This window comes from Tinamus guttatus, unplaced genomic scaffold (assembly GCF_059628265.1).
Source record: "Tinamus guttatus ecotype Peru unplaced genomic scaffold, ASM5962826v1 Tinamus_guttatus_pri_ptg000403l, whole genome shotgun sequence".
Taxonomy (NCBI): Eukaryota; Metazoa; Chordata; class Aves; order Tinamiformes; family Tinamidae; genus Tinamus; species Tinamus guttatus.
In genome coordinates this window covers 2136319-2153563 of record NW_028288937.1, presented here as the reverse complement: position 1 = coordinate 2153563, position 17245 = coordinate 2136319, and the positions used below count along the sequence as shown (strand labels likewise).

General features: G+C 38.6%; 1 protein-coding gene across 3 annotated transcripts in view; it reads right to left on the bottom strand.

The window, feature by feature from the left end:
- PLCB1 (phospholipase C beta 1) overlaps window positions 1-17245 on the bottom strand; it is a 353787-nt gene that overhangs the window by 102319 nt on the left and 234223 nt on the right. For all 3 annotated transcript variants that reach the window (XM_088531288.1, XM_088531289.1, XM_088531290.1), the window contains exons 10-11: window positions 8398-8544; window positions 124-281 (exon numbers count right to left, since the gene is read on the bottom strand). In XM_088531288.1, coding sequence (XP_088387414.1) covers window positions 124-281; window positions 8398-8544 — 305 coding nt within the window. The remainder of the gene's footprint in view (window positions 1-123; window positions 282-8397; window positions 8545-17245) is intronic.

The window sequence follows — 17245 nt, the reverse complement described above, 5'->3', positions numbered from 1 at the left end:
TCCCTTTGCATTAACCATCTCTGAGTGCGTTTTTCCAAGCTTAGCAATGTACTTCTCAAGCACTCAATGCAAAAGACACGGCCCAGGCTGAAGCGAACTACCCCACGTGCTGCACTGTTGTACCTTGAAGGATATTTCGGTTGTCATGGTGAATCCGTGGGTAATGACCGGCTCCTCTTCCGCTGTCCGTCCTTTCCAGCAGTCGAGCTCCACACAGCGGCAGCCGGACAAAAGCACTTGCCGGTACATCTCTACTGAGGAGTTCCCAGCCAGCTGCCCAGCTGCAGCGACACAGCAAGACCATGAGAAAAGGGAAGTCGGTTTGGGCCTCAGGAATAAATACAAATAATCTAATAAAAATTAAGACTAACAGCATCTTTTATCCTCAGCTGACAGCAGGAACACTCAAAAGCACAAAAAAAAACCCTAATGGAAATGACTTAGGCTGAGTCAATGTCATGGTTTGCATTCTGCCTTCAGTCAAGCTACTGTGAGTAAGAAGGAATAACAGAATAGAAACCCATATGGTTTTCCTGATATAAAAGTTTTGTGAAACAGCATCAATTAAATAGAATAAAATGGCTATCTCAGTTCTTAAAAACTTTGCTATCCTTGGACAAGCAATGTAAAATGTAGAGGCAACTAAACCCAGCAAAATTATGTTTTCTCATCACATGTGATATAGTTTAACACAAGATAGAACAAACTCCTGCACAGTTACTAATGGTACCACTAGTAGGTCTCCCATCAATATTTAACACAGCAATCACCACACTGAATTGGTCAGTTAAATTTATTCATGTGAAGAATTATGTAGTGAGAAATTTAACTAGAGACTACAAATTTCCAAATACAAATCTAAAAATAAACAGGAAAAACTCAGCTCTTTCCATAGTCACAAACTGTTCAAAAAAACTAAATAAAACAGGTTGTTACATTCATGAAAGGATTTGCAGCCAGGCTGTCTTCACCTGCTATAGCAGACTTGGTTCAAGTAATACTGATACAGATTTCTTGCAACAGAGAGGTAAAGATAATAAAAGGATGGCTTGGCAAGTGTTTTGGATATGGAGAGAACAAGATGCAATTTCCTGCTTTGTAGCAGACTTCCTGAATAGGCATTTCTGGATTTGCTGAATAGAATTCACTTGTTTTTGAAGCAGGCAGGGAGCTCATTTATTCTACAGATTCTTCACGGATGGATGTCACATAAATGCTTGAGGTACACTAACAGAATATAATGCAGATTACTCTAATCCTCATTTATGATCTCTTTGGCTCAGTGTTCAAATTTCATTTTGGGAACGACGTGTTTTGGTTTACTTCACTAAATATCATCATCTGCCTTCTCTATGTTTTTACCCTCCACTACAAATCCTAACTAAAAAACCCTTCTGTTTGAAAATTCCTGCTTAATGTGTGTGTCCAACACATGATCTGGAACCACCACAAATGTTTCACAATAAATTCACGTTACTTCTACTGAAATCCAAAGGAATTCTTAGCTCCTGTCGGAATCCATGGGAAATATGTGTTAATAACAGAAGTCAGACAGTGCTGGATGATTCTGAAAATCCAAAGAAAGAGCTAGTAAAGGGACAACATGTTTCTTTTTTTACTTCAGTTGCCTTCTGTGTATCTCCTTTGATTATGGCAGGTTGTCTTTACTCACATCAATGCTTTTTCTTGGTGCAAACACAATGTGTAGGGTAAGCAGTTGCTGTTTCATGCAGGATGCAAATAAGCACAAGCATGTATCAAGGTCCAACACCACGAGTTTTTGTACACTCATCCTAATAATCTGGTTTTAAAAACAGCTCTGATTATATGGATCCTCTGAACTGTGCTTCCTGAGCAACTGCATTTGTTTAAAAACTGTTTGCTTTCATTTCTCTCTGTTCTCTTTCTTTCCCCTTAAAGGATATTGAATTTTGATTAACAAAATATTTTATGATTAACAAACTCTACTGTATTTCCTCAGAAACTACTGTCTTGGACTATGTGATCTTTGACCTTCAAAGTCCTTAAGTAAATTATGACATGGATGACTTGCCATATGACACTTCTCCACACTGCCTTATTAATAAAACTCAGCCCTTTTGGAAGGATTCCTGCTAAGGATGAGTGGATATTCAATCTCCATAACATTCAATCTTCAGAAAGCTCCCAGGCAGAGCGCAAAATGGTAGCAAATATTTCAATAGTCTAAATATGCAGTAAGAATATTAGAAATATGAAACAGCAGAAATTTTCTCTCAAATATTTTTTACATGTTTTTATAAAATCCTGCTGCGTGAATCTCAATCTGCAGCTCTTCCAAGCTATCCCTTTAATAGATACATTTTAAATGTGCTCACACAGACACTAAAGGGAATACTTGCAGTATATTTTTAATATCCTGTGTGCAGATCGTAGTTTCAATGCTAGAAACTGAAAGTATTTTTTATTCCTTTCTATAATACACAGGGCACCTACGGTGACACAGTAGCATATTTATCACCTTATGTTGCATCAGATAAGAGAAACAGATCTCGATAAAAATTAGCTTTTCTAAAATATACTGGGCCAAATCATACCTGACATAAACCAGAACAGACACTAAATTCAATGGGCTTGTGCTAATTTCTTTAACCTGAGAATCTGACCCCTCTTTTCCCATATACATCAATTCTAGAGCTTTAAGCTACTTGCTTCTCAGCAAATGCATCCTTCTTGGATTTATTCACTGCTGGCTTCCCAAATTTTCTACTATGTCCCTGTGTACATTCTGACCCCCCAAAAGGACTGATTTAAGAGAAGCAAAACCCAGATTTCAAATATGCTCCTGCTATTCTGATTTGCAAGTACATGCTCAGGGCATGGAGAAGTGCCTGTGTTGCCTCCTGCCCGGGCGATCCTAACCCTCATCTCCTAAGGGAAGTCCTGGGAAAGCAATGAGTGCTCTGGATCATACATGACATTGCAACACGCAAACGCAGAGCCCTGCACTGCTGCACGTCAGGCTCTTGGCTCCAGCAGTGAGAGGAGGTGCTAGCGGCCGCGTGTCTTGGACACGCTGCATTCATCTGAACTAATTCTCCTTGCAAGCTATTTTGCCATGCACAGGACAAGTGAATTGGACAGTGCTATGGGACCTGCTCAGGCTGCTGAGACTCACTCTGCTAGTCCCCTTGTGACCCACCTGCATAGCCCTGGCAAGGCCCTCAAACAGGGCACCACGGCGCATGCAGACCTACACAGGCAGCCCTTCTCTTGATGATGGCTCTCTGTATCTTCATGTTACAGATCTCAGCTGTAAGAAGATCACTAGATGCTGCTGTTACATTGAGATAGGCTACCTGACCATCAGCAGAGTTTAATCCTCTCTGAAGAAAGGGTTTCAGAAAACAACAGTTCTGTTATTTCAGCGTGCTTCAACTAGTTGGCCTTAAAACACTAAAAAGGATAATAAGAACAGACACTAAATATCTTCAAAAGTCACTATTAAGAAATAGTGAATATTCCTTAAAGGGAACTAAATGGTTTAAAGAACTGGACTTCTTTTTTCTTCCCAAGAATCTAGCAACCCAGATCTGACCAAACAGTAACTGTTTTTGTATGCTTTATATTAACCTTGGTTGCTAATAGAGATGAATCTTCTCTGAAAATTTTATTGCCAACTGCTGATAAGAATTAGAGTAATTAACTGCTTTGAAGACACAATCTATATGATTGTTTCCCTCCTTTTCAAGATGTTTCTGTTCACTTCTAAAACTGGAGACTTACTTTGAGTATGACTTTGGAAAGAGGGAATTGGTGTGAGGGAAGATGTTAAGGGGAGAGCAGGCACCGTAAATAAAATTAAAAGATAAACTGAGGTTTAATAGCGCTAGTATCAACACTCAGGCACCAAAACTGGAGCAATGATATAGAAATTTGAGTGACCGAAGTCCTGTCTACACAGAGGTCTGCTTAATTTCACAGCTATCTTCCCACAAAACAAACCAAAAAAAAAACAAAAAAGAAGAGGAAGATATTAAAGAGAGGGAAGATAGGAATCATTTGCAGTACTGCAGAAAGATGAATATATCAATGTATGGATAGTCCATATAGTCTTAATCCTAGTTAATCTGACTCCATATGGTGTTGTATCATCATTAAAAACATCTGTCCATCTTGGATACAATCTTCATTAGTATAATGGCTAAGTATTCAAATTCTGAGCATTTTTTTCCACCACATCTTGGAGCTGGGAAATGAGTGAGCAGCATCCACGACCCCCGTTCTTTTCTCCGCACCTTGGTTCCTCCCCAGCCCACCCTTCCTGCCTCCTTCCTTCCTGAGGGACTGACAGGGTTTCGGGGAGGCAGTGTCCTCCTCGAGGAGGCACAGGAAATTTTTCTGGGGCAGGGGACAGAACTGGGGTTCCCAAAAGCTCCACTTGAGACCACACAGAGCATCTTTTTACTTTATAAAGCACAACAGCTTTCCCTCAACTGATTTATTTTTTAATAAAGAGTCACTTCAACAAGACAACTGGGAAACTGTAGCTGCTTCCACAGTTGCCCTGAGTAGGCCATTGGGAACAGAGAGCCTGCAGCTTCCTTGCTATGAGGTGAAATTACCATGTTCAAATTCATTTAATTGCTGAAAACTCAGCCCTTTTTCCTTGTCACATGGACCTTTATGATACTCTGAAGGTGAATTGTGAAAAATAGTGAGAGTCGTAAAGTAAAAAATGCCTCCCAAAGCTGCTGACTGATGGAAGGGGACAACCAACACTACTCCTTCTCATCCCCCCACCCTCATGCTTCATCCATGTTGCCCAGCACAGTTCCCAAATCCTGCAGGAACCTCACGACTCTACCTCAGGTTTGTGGGAATGGATTAACTCAAGCTCCTGGTATGGACGGTGATGGCTCCTCCTTAGCTCAGCTCCTACCTGCTGGGTGAGCTCCGGGTTCTGGAGCTCCTACCCTGCAGCCCAGAGAGGCAGAAGGCCGCGGACAGGGGAGGTGTTGGGTCTTGCTGGATGCTCATTTCAGCTTGGCTCGAGGAGCATGAAGCAGCAGCCAGCCACAAACTGCTCTTAGGGGTGTTATTAAACCCACATGTGGAACTGGTATTGCCCAGCCCTTCTCCCTTCCACACGGCACTGTGATCTCTAAAACTGTGGAGATACTGTTAGGGAGAGTGAAGAAAGCTTTGGGGACGTGCCAAAAGCAGATAATAAGCAAAAACAGCTATGACTGAGGAATAACTGAGAGCAGAAAAGCTGCAGGATGGCACACGAGAGGCCTGGAATAGCAGCAGTAAAGGAGAAGAGAACAGGTCCCATCACCACAGATATTTTGGAAATAACTGAGAGCACTGGCCTGCAAGCAGGGCAGGGTGGGACAGTCCCACGGTGGTGAGACGCTCTGAGCTCTATAATGAGAGCTCTGCAACCTCCTGCTGCGTTCTGATTCAGAGACAAGATCTATGTTAAAGGCCTAAGATTTTCATACTTAGCATTTCACATTTTTTTCTCCTCTGAACAAAAGAAAGAAAGAAATGCAACAGTAATGATGTAAAATCATTATTTATCTTTGACTTTGCTGGTGCTGCTGAGAGAAATGCTGCAAAGTCACTCTCAACTGTGACCAGAGCAATAACTTGAGGGAAGATAGGTGAGAAACTGCACATTAAGGATTTGAAGGATTAAATAAAGAAATAAATATGATAGTGACACAGTAACAAGAAAAAAAAAAAGGAAAAGAAAGAAAAAAAAGGGAAAAAAAAGAAAAAGAAAGAAAGAAAAAGATAAAAAGGAGAGAGGAAAAGAAAATTTCCAGAAAGATGCCAGCCTTGGATCACCGTAAATCTCTTCTTTCCTGATGGATTTTTACCTTTGTTCTATAAAATTACATTTCCCTTAGAAAAAGAAAGCAGTAATACTTCTAAATAAATAATCAGGACTTGATGTACTGCCAAGGGTTTCCACTAAAGTCTAGGAAAATGATCAGGGTAATTAAAAATAAATTCAGAATGTGCACATGTTTCTTTTTACATTATAATTTTATTTCTTTGTGGATCTTTTTTCTGTGTTAAAAAAAATAACAAATGGACAGGTAATTGCTAGGACCATAAACACAGTAATAATAAGGTATTACTAGTGAATGGTTTTCTTACTGTCCTAATAATTATCACACAAGTAGTTGCCATTTCTTAACTCAAATGAGGGCAGAGGCGTTACTGAAGCTTCCCCTCCAATGGTATGAGCACTTTAGCAGGCTCCTAGAAATCCTCTTGGGTGAGAGAACAGTTTAATACCATTCATTTTACAAGTTTCAGATGAATGAAGTCCTGGTGGGAAGAAGGCTAATGGCAACATGGTAGTTTTATCTTGTCTAGCCTGAAAGCAAAATCTAAGGCAGGCAGGTTTTGTAATACAGAGATAAAAATCAAATCATTAATCTCATTGCCTGCCAGCTGTCACACATTTGCTGAACATAATGAATCCACTAAAAGGCAAGGGCATGTGTTTTGTGCCACTAAATGTTAAAATACACACTCTCAAATGGAATTTGAAAGTAGTCCCAGCTTAATTTGTCCTCCCTTACAATTCACTCTGAATTACTCTCCCCAATTTTCTTAGGATTTTTATGTTAAAATAATACTGAAGAACACACAGATACTACCTCTAAATGAAGTTTCTCAAATTATTTAAAAATGTAGACCAAATAATTTTTAGATGCAATCTGAGATGGAGACTTTCACATAAAAAGCAAAGCAAAACTGTTTCAAAATTTGAAACAGTTTCATGGTAAACTTTCATTCTGTTAAAATAATTAAGTATGTTATGTCACATATAGTGCAGAGATGCTGAAAAAGCCTAGAAAGGTTTGAGCTAAATTGCTTCCTCAATTCACTATGCTTTGGCCTTTAGATCTTTAGAGCATGACTGTCCTGATCAGATGTGAGCAAAATCTGAGGTGTGGTACTTGCTACAAATTCATGTTTGCATAGGAGAGAGTTCTCTCTTATGTCTTTAAACCAACTTTTAAGCAGACCATGTGTTCTGCCCTCTCTGTGGACGATGCTTCCTACATTTGTAGAACTCTGTAGGCAACAGCTTTGCTGTTGAACCAAATTCCTCCAGGAATTCTGCCTAGTGCTGCAGCGTTCTGCTAAAGTGGGTCCTAATCCTCACTAACAGAACAGAGTCCGCACCAGAGGTAAGAGGCCTGTAAAATATCATAATTAAAAATTGCTTTTGCTTAGAAAATGTCTGCGCTCTTCCAAAGAGCATGAATTTCTGCATATTGGAATCATAACTTGAAAGTGGTCATACCGATTTCCATTTCTTTTAAATCAAAGAAACAAAGTAGCTATCAAGTGGAATATTTATATGTGTTTTAGAACAAAACACATTTTACAGCCAAGATATAAACTTCTGAAAAATGGATGTCTAATGGAAACAATGACAGTTCATTCACTTAATGAAAGTACTAGGAGGAGCTGTAGAAAGTAGGAGCTATCACAAACACAAAACAGACTCAACTGCCACATGTTCTGTTTAAACAGGGCATCGCCACTGCATGGTTATGTTTGGATTACTGCATACTGGCATTCTGCGGTCTCACTGACTCAGTCAGTCAAGGCAAGTCTGCTAATTAAATAACATTAAAAGACTACAATTGTACAAGAAAAACATTTTTAGCACATGGCATCGCACTACTTTCCTTATGCAATACAAAACAAAGAAACATGAAATCATATGCAAGAAGAAAATACCTTGTACACATCTGTCAGAAATACTTGCTGTTACATAAATCAAACCAACATGAAGTTGTGTATTTTCTCACAGCAACACATCTTAAGATTATAAAAGGAGTGCTGGAAGTTCTATTCCTAAACTGTGCCTTTCTGTTTTTATGAGTTTTGCTTACTTTGGTGCACAAAGGACACAGTTTAGACTTGTTAACTAATTCAAAACTCGCAGGAGCGTCTGGGTGGTAAAATATGACAGCACTTAAACATCACAACTCAGGCAGTAGATATGGTCAGACACCAGATTTCCACTCGTTGCTGACAGGAATGTAGCATCAGAGAGCTGTGTGCCATTTTGGGAACTCACTCTCAACTCCAAATCAAAGAAAATTTCATTGAATTCCTGACCTCAAAAAAAGTCAAATTTGATGTTCAGGGGCAGATTTATTAGCCTGAACAACCTTACCTGCTTCTAGCCTGTCAATAAAAGTATCTTTGATATATGTGTGAAGCCGTTCAAACAACAATCAGAAGAACTGATTGCTTCTCTGGAGCCTAAGTTCTGGCATCATTTGGCACTGATGATTTTGCTTTATCTTTTTGTAACCCCACAAATATGCTACAAATTTTTGTAAAGTAAGAAATGAGATATCTCTAACACTGTACCTGTGAGGTAGGTGTTGTGTGAGGAATTGATGAAATAGTGTGACAGTGGTTGAGACATATCTTCATTCAAATCCAGTTTCTCGGGTGGAACGACGCCATTCTCTTCTCCACTCAGATATCGCATAAATCCATCCACTGATATCTGTCCTAAGAGAAACACAGATCCAGGGAAAGCACCAATTAATCTCAAGAACAGATTTTGAGTCATGACGATTTTTATATTCAACATACGCTTGGCAATTAAGATACACGAAAGACTATATAATCATTACAGAATCACGGAATGGTTGAGGTTGGAGGGGACCTCTAGAGATCATCTACTCCAACTTTACCCTCACCCTACTCCTGCTCAGTAGATATTCAGAGGAATACATGGCAAGATGACTTACAGTTTGACTTTGTGTGCTTTCTACATATCACTGTCAATACACTGCCAAGCCGCAAAAAGAGAAGCAGCAACTTCAGTACCCCAAAACAGAACCCACCATTCTTGAAAGCAAACTGTACAGAGAGGGGTAAATTTTTATCTCATGTGTGAAAAGTCATAGAATTAAGTGGCCTTAATTTAGCCTCCATCATATGTTGGAAATAATTTCTCTTAATATGCCAGTTCCAAGGATTAAAATACCACCTTCATGTTCTGTAGATCCTCCTTACATAGGTATATACGCAGCTGAATTTAACAATTTATATTTTTACATTTAATTTCCTAGAAATTCGACATCATTAGAGACCCACCAAGAGATGCACCATTTATTTCAAAAGCCAATACCTGAATAACCACAGAAATGCATTAACCCACCACAGTGGACACCTACAGGGAATTTTCTTCCCAAATAAAGATCGATTGGGCAAACCTCTCTCGAGAGGAGTTAAACTTATTAAAGTAGTTATTAAAAACTTTTAAGTGAAGGGATCATTTCATCATTTACATATCTTTTTCAGATCCCCACTAACCATTCTGATTCAATAAATACCGTATGGCAGGAACTTTCACAACCCAAGAGCACACTGAGCACCTCTGCAAGATTCCTGCACTTAGGAAATTAAAACAGGATCATATGGAACATTTGTGGGGAGCATGAGGAGCCTAAAGTCAGGTTTCCAAAAGGCTTTTTTGTTTTAAAGGAACTTTTACCACCAGGAAGCAGTACAAATGAGCATTTACCCCACAGTAAGCAATTGCTTAGAAGAACTGGAGGTTTTCCTTTTAATTTAGCTGGCTCAGTACAGAGGCCAAATAGAATGAACTTGTCAACTTTTTGGCATAAAAATTGCATTTTGCACAATGCAACAGATTTATCATTCCAAATACCATTTGTTAAGGACCATTTTACATCAAGTTTTTAATGTATTAAGAACAAATACTCAATTAAAGACACAAATGGTAGTTTGTTTCAATTGGACTTTTATCTCCCCCTCTTTTTCAAACCCATTCATATGTAGCAGGGACTTGAGAATAAATTTTTGAGTCAACAAATCTTCCTTCAGATAAAAATATGAATACTCTTCACCTGGCATTATAAAGAAATAAAACAACCAATCCAAATTAGAGAAGGGTTCAGGCTGCAAAAAGCCAGTCTATATTTTTCTTGTTTGTACACATCTTCTGTACATACAGAATCAATGGCCTGGTTACTGTCTGTACATTTACAACAGTGTGCCAAACAGTTTGGAACAGGTTGAAGTGATTTAAAGAATTATTTTAACAGTGTGATTACTTAAAAATCACAAACAGAAACATTTAAAATAACAAAGTAAACTTTCTATTTTATGAAAGCACTGTTAATAATTGCAAAGAAAAAAGACATTTAAATTTGTAATTAAATATGAGGTTTACACTGAGTCAATTCTTTTTTTGCTAACTAGAACACACTACCTACACTACTGTGCACATTTGAAGAAGAAAATAAGTTCTTCTTGCTTTCCCTCACTTAACTGTGAATGAGCTACGTTATAACATTGTACTGAATAAACTGGAGCAAAGAAAGATTGTTTCTGTTCCTGCAAAAGTTGTTATGGTCATCAGAAACTAGTTTATCCAGATACCAAAACAATTTTGAAGTGCTTACATAGGGATTTCTTCCACTTCAAATGTTTAAATTTCTTGAAAACATCAAAGAGGAGTGCTAAAAAGAATAATGTTACCTAAGTAAGAAAATAGGTTGCCACAATTTTAAACAGGTTAATTTTGCATAACAAGAATTTTGAAGCCAATTTAAGCAGCAAATTGAGCATATTTTCATCCTTCTGGGAAGTCAGTTAATGCAGTATTTCTTACAGTAAATTTCAGCTGTGAAATCATGAGGTCTTGCTATTTATTCTATGATTTATGCAACGCAGGACTTTTTCTGCCCAAGCCTGCACAAAGTTCACAAAAAATCTGACCTGAAGAGACTGCATCTCCAGTGGCAAACAGGTATGCAATCTTTGTGACCCTTTGGGTTTACCATTTCTGACAAGAACTTTAAAAAAGGCACTAACTGAACATCAAAGATGAAAGAGTGGCCATGCAAGGTAAAAGCAGCACTGTGTAGAGATACCCTGGCTGGCAGCATAGCTTCATCATGACAAAACTCAGATTTCTTGGTACTCCTAACTAGCTGAGTAGACTAGCCCTGGCACAGTTATATCCAAATGCACCTAGAGGGACATTAAAATCAGAGTTAGTTTACTCCATCACACTTAAAGCTGTTTATTGTACATACATTAAGACTTGCTTCTTGTACAATGTCTATGTAGAAAATTAACTGAGTTTTAAAAGTATTTACAACAGCTAGACATTTTTATAATAAAAATAATATTTATATATACCCAAACTACAACAAAAATCTTCAAGTAGGGTTTAAGGACACACTACTTCTCCCATTCCATTCCAAATTACGGCCTTCAGGATTCAAGTTAAAGCTCCATTTTTGCACCTAAAAGCATACATCAACTAAGATATTGTGTATTATTGCTTCAGCAAAGTCTCTTGCAACCCAATTCCTTTGGAAAGTGGAGGTGACTCTTGCAACTTTTTCAGATAGCAAGAAAAATTGAATTTTTTAAAAAAACCATATTTCAAATTGTCTCTTTCTGACTTACTGTTCAAAGGCTCTTTTTTTCCAGACTGGAAAGAAAGCAAACTGCATTCTCTCAGGAACTGTTCTGAAATAAGCTTCTGCCCTCTGTCTGGATCCAGCTTTGCAGTATACGACGTTCTCTGATACCTTTACCATTGGCACTTAACCATGCTGATAAAACGCTGCCTGCAAAAGTTATCCCAGTTATTTCTACCAAAGTTCCAGTTCTTTAAGGCCTTATGGGTTTGTGCTGTTAAATCATTGCCAGGAGACCTCTCCCCAGTCTGAAGGTAGGTGCTATTCAATTTGGTCAATGCTTTCACTAGTTAGAGGAAGAAGAATACAGAAACATGGCTTGATTTTTCTGTCACTTCAGAAAATCTGCAACAATCTATGATGCAACTAATAGTAAGGCATTCACAGAGTATCTCTTAATCGAAAATGATCCAGAATCTCCACAAATGAGAATTATTCTCTACATGTAAGCAAACTGAAGTGTGAACTGCCTAATGACACAAAACAACGCAGCAATAAAACCAAATAAAATCCATCCCTCTTGGTTCATATCCCTTTCTACTTCTAGTAAATAACTCTCCTGTCCTCAAAAGCGATCCTCTGGCTTGGCTTTTATCCTTATTGATGTAGCATATAAAAGCATTTTCTAGGTAGAAAGAACAAAAAAAAAGGATGTCCTCAACAGGATATGTATATGGACAGCTACATTGTTTATGAGCTAGCATTTGGGTACACTGCGTTTTGGACCATAAAGCCAAGCTATTGAGAGGGTTTTTTTTTAATGTTTTCCTGAATTCTTTTCCGTGCTCGGTAACATCCTGTAGAGATGGCACTTCAGCATGTACTGTCCTGGTGGGAATGATCAGCAGGTGGTGGGACCAGTGGCTCCCTACCAGGAAACTTGACTTGTCTGGAGACATAAGACCACCACTTGGTTGGCATAAGGCTGAGCTCGGACTGTCACCTTTATTAATTTACTCACAGCTTCTTGAAGGTACAAGCAGTGGCAACAGGACCAGGCCAAGCTTTTCCTCTGCCTGTCCTCTGCCCGAAACAAAGAAGGAAAAAGCCCTTTTCCTTCTTGCCTTCTCTTTACAGCAATCCTAGGCCTCCAATGCAGTCATCTTTCACGTGCACAGCCTCAGCTCCTGAGCCTCTCTCCTTCCTGTGCTGAAGGAAAAAGCAAAAAGGAGCAGAAAGAGCAGCAGAAATGGCTGGGTAGCTTCCTCTCTCTCTTCCAAATAACCTGATGATCCAAATATAAGGCATTCCTGTGAAGGTGATGTGAAAGAATCTCGTTCTAGCAGGCAGCAGTCAGAAGGCCTTCATCTAGTTATTAACATAGCCTTCTTATCACAGCCTCCTCATTTTCAGCCATGTAAGCCGTGGACATCCCTTTAAGATAAGTCATTTCATAGCAAGTATCAGCATATAACCAAAGGCACAGAGCAACTGGAGATACAAAGGGCTAAAAGAACTATCAAAATAAACTATGGAGTACCAAGGAAGAGGTTCTTCAGGGACAGGAGAAAGCATTCCTGCCATAGGAGACCAGAAAACCAGTAAACAGAGTGCCACGTGAAAAAAAAAAAAAAAAAAAAAAAATCACTCTCTTTTGAATCTGATCCCGGGTGCATATCTAAATGGAAATAAACTGAAAAGCAAGCGGGAACTTAACTTTCTTTTGTAATTTTCACTTGTGTTCCAATGCCAACACAAATGAACACTTTATATGCTACAAGCAATGTAAAAAGCCAACTTCCATTCTCAGCCCAAACACAACCATCTCAATGGAGATGTGTTTATTACATCAGGACAAATTTCTCCTATCAACTGTTTTGCCTGAATGTTGACTTTAGGATTGGTGTTGATCTGCACATTGACATAAATAAATAAATAAATCAGCCTATTGAAGCTCTATTGAATCAAATTGGGACATTTTCCTCTGCTGATTTGCTCAATTGCTTAGTTGGACTTAATTCAGTTCCTTCCTACAGTAGAACAGAACTTCTGTATCTTTGAAGAACCATGAACTGGCTACATGTTCGGTGTCTCTCAACAATGAGAATTTCTTATCTCTTGCCCCGATCCCACAATATTCTGCACAGTATCTCTATGCAAAAACGCTGGTCAATAGACTACGATCTGAAAAATGGGGAGACCTCAGTCTAGTAACTGTATTATTCTCAGTTATCTTTGGCTTTAGGTTCAACTATTTTTAAGATTTTTATATAAACTTTTTTTTTTAATTTCAAAACTTACAATCTTACACTCATTTTTTTTTAATATATGGAAGAGAAAGGGTCAACCTTCTACCACTTTTGTAAAGCTCCTTGCATACAAATGATGCAAATGTAGCATGTGAACTATTTACTTAAAACCTGTACTAGGACCTTGGTATTTGGCTCTTGATCAAAGAAGAAAAGATGTGACAGTATTAAGTTCTGATGCCACATTTTGGAAAGAACTCCTGACAGTAGCACTAAATAAACCTATTCATATTAGAAAAAATATAGTGATAATACAGAGCAACACAATTATCATTCATTCTTATCACAACAACTGTAAGATGGAAGGAAAAGCATCAAGCATCACTATTTTAAGACTGTAGCCTGAGTGCAATCTTGTCAGGCTCCACAGCTGCTTTGTTACAGAGTAATTAATCATCCAGACAGAGCCTACATACTTTTCCTTTCACTAGAAAAATCTACAAGACAGAAAATGAGGAAGCAAACACTACTGAGGTTTCTCAGGACGTGAAGATTTACGAACAGTCAGTCAGCTGCGTGAATCAACCAAATACAGACTGTAAGTGTAAAAGTGTTAGGCACTATCAAGGAGTTAGCTTGAGCTAAATCCATATACAGAAGCATCCTGCACTGACACCCCACAGAAGTACTGAAAAATGGGCTTGATCTGAATGGGATAGCTGCAACCCGGGGCACTAGGCAAGCCAGGGCATTACAGTATTTTCTCCGGCTGTGTGAGAGCGCTCAACTGGGTAGGTCTTGCTGGGCAATTCCGTGTTGTTTTGAGTGTTTTCAGTGGGGGTGGGAGCCTTAAGGAGATTCCGGCATTCCTACTCCAGCCTCAAATGAAAGAAAGTGGCTGTCACATCTCCTTTAAGGAGGCATCAAAAAACTGTTCAGCAAGAAAAGGCTTCTATTTTGCTCTACACGCACTCATGTGGACTCATATAGGCCAAGTATCCAAGCGTCTCCATGTGGTCTCCGTTTTTAATCCTCAGAGCACACCTGAAACATAGGGACTCTGCAGCTCTTGTTTTACAGATGGAAACTTGAAGCTACGGATAAACTGACTGGCCAATATTCCACAGAAAATCTGCAGGTGAAGCTGGCAATTGAAATGCACAATCTTCTGAGCCCTAGTTGAGTTTCTGACTCAGCTGAACCTCTTCAGAATAAAAGAAAGCAATGCTGAGGCCTGCATTTCCCTCCTTCCTATTTTGTGGTTCATCCAGCTTCTTTGCTCCCTTCCGCATTGCAGAAAGTCGAAATAACACAAGCTCTGCAGAGTGGTCCTTTTGCACATTACCGCTGATATTAACATAAATCACAGCAAGTATTATTCACATTTATAATTACATAGTTTCTGAGTTACACAGTTACCTGATCTTATGGCTGTAGAATGCTATTTTCCCCATCATAATTAAGCAGTCACCATTTCAGAACCTGAAGCAATTTGCAAGTTCAATTACAGCCCATATCACACTGGTGAGAGTTTGACTGTGGAATAGAGATGGCAGATGTCAAAGACATTTTGCATCCTGGATATTAAGGAGTGGATTGTTTGTGACCAATGTCAATGATATTCTGAGGCCAGCTGCAGAGAGAGACAATCCTCTGTGGATAGTCATACAAAATGAAATAGCCTCAATTTATTGTAAGATTTGCTCTCTATTTTCTTAAGTATATTAGAAATTTACTTCAGACAATTCCAAGAAAAAATCATTTCTGATCCATTCTTTCAATAACAGCTGTCACCTTTTATCTTCACACACGTATTAGGAAGATTTAATGATATGATTAGAAATAAAATATGAGAGGGGAAAGAAACATACCAGACAAACACATAGCAACAAGGTAGATTCATGCTAAAATGCTCTTCTGTGAAAAGAAGAAACCAGCACAAAGATGAGCATGGGGCAGATGGCTCAGCCCTACAGAAGTAGGCAGGTCATAATTCCCACTTGATTTCTGCTGTAGCCCAATATTTTGGCTCCATATATTCCTCTACACAAACACAGTCATAATTGTGCTAAGATTATCTGAACTTTATGTCTTTGATATAATTTTCAATATAGTTAACATACTCTATATACTTATATCTGGGATTAAACTGGCTTCTCTTCTTCTTTTCACTCACTCTTGCCTCACGTGAATTTGATCAGATGTCATGTATTAGAAAAAGGCAGATCTAAAGCACACTTTGGTTTCTTGAAATGCTACTGTTAATTTCAACCATTTTTGGCCCAAAACCTTAATAAATAATGCTAAAGGCAATGCAAAGGGAGACAAGAGTGCAGATCATTCTCTCCTAGTTCTGTTGGCAATGTTGGAGCAAGAAGAACAAACTCTAAGATGTGACCATACCAGAATGTATGTTAACAGAACTCAGTTAAGAAACTTTCCTCTACTGGTTTCAGAGCTTACTGGTACAAGGATTTTGTATTTTTCCTCAAATACTTCCTTTAAATTTATGTGGTTAATTAGAATCTCCCTATGGAATCACAGAGTGGTACTTTACTTTAAAAAAGCTCAGTAGAAATGTAAAAATTCTTCCCTTTCCTTGTGGTTTCTGGCCCGTTTAAATGCTCAACACTTAACTCCTGCCTACAGTGCTTCTGGAACACCTTCTGCTAAATATTCAACCTACTTAAGAAAAAAAGAAAAAGTACAAACAAAGATCTAACTGTTGATCGTGAAGGTAACCTTGATGCCATTCATATCACAGTGATCCTTTTTCATTATCTAAGTTTACTGTAGCCATGAACAAGAAGATGAAGCATATTCTAATCAATCTTTCAGATTTCATCTCAATTCAAATTCACTTCTGCTCAAAAGACAACTACCATCTCAGCACATCTTTTCAAGAAGCAACTGCACAATGTGCCACAGCTGGGTTACTTGCAGGCTGTCGTAACTATCTAATTGCTACAGAGAAGGAGAGATGCTCGTGCAGTTTTATTCTATGATTAACATCTGGATACTTTTTCTTCATGGAACATACTGTATCGAAGCAATTTAACTGATGAGGAAGCATATACAGAGGACTCCAAAAATGTCCCTGGGCTCAGTGCTTCACCTGCACTGTGAGGCTGCCGCTTGAGCAAGTGATTGCACTGGACACCTTGAATGAATGCCCCGAAAGACCTGCTTGGTGGTGGAATTCATGGAGAGATCAAAGAAGGATCACCAGGTCCTCAGCCAAATTTGTTATTTTTTTCTGGAAAATTTGGTGTGAAGGGGAAATAATTTCCTAATGAAAGGATAATATATTTAATAGGGACTCTGAAATATTCTGTTGAGTTTCTCAGGCTGTGAACAGCTATATTAATTGAAACATGCAAAGTGTCTGTGCAACAGCTTTATCTGTTTCTGCATTGCTGGCTCCCCTCTCCTTGACTGCTCCAAAATGGTTACAAGGGAGAAAAAAGACTATAAATGTAGTAGCAAGCTCAGAGTATTTCAAATAATTTCCACACAAGCTACAACAGAGTGATCAAATATCTTTCAAGATCTGTTAAA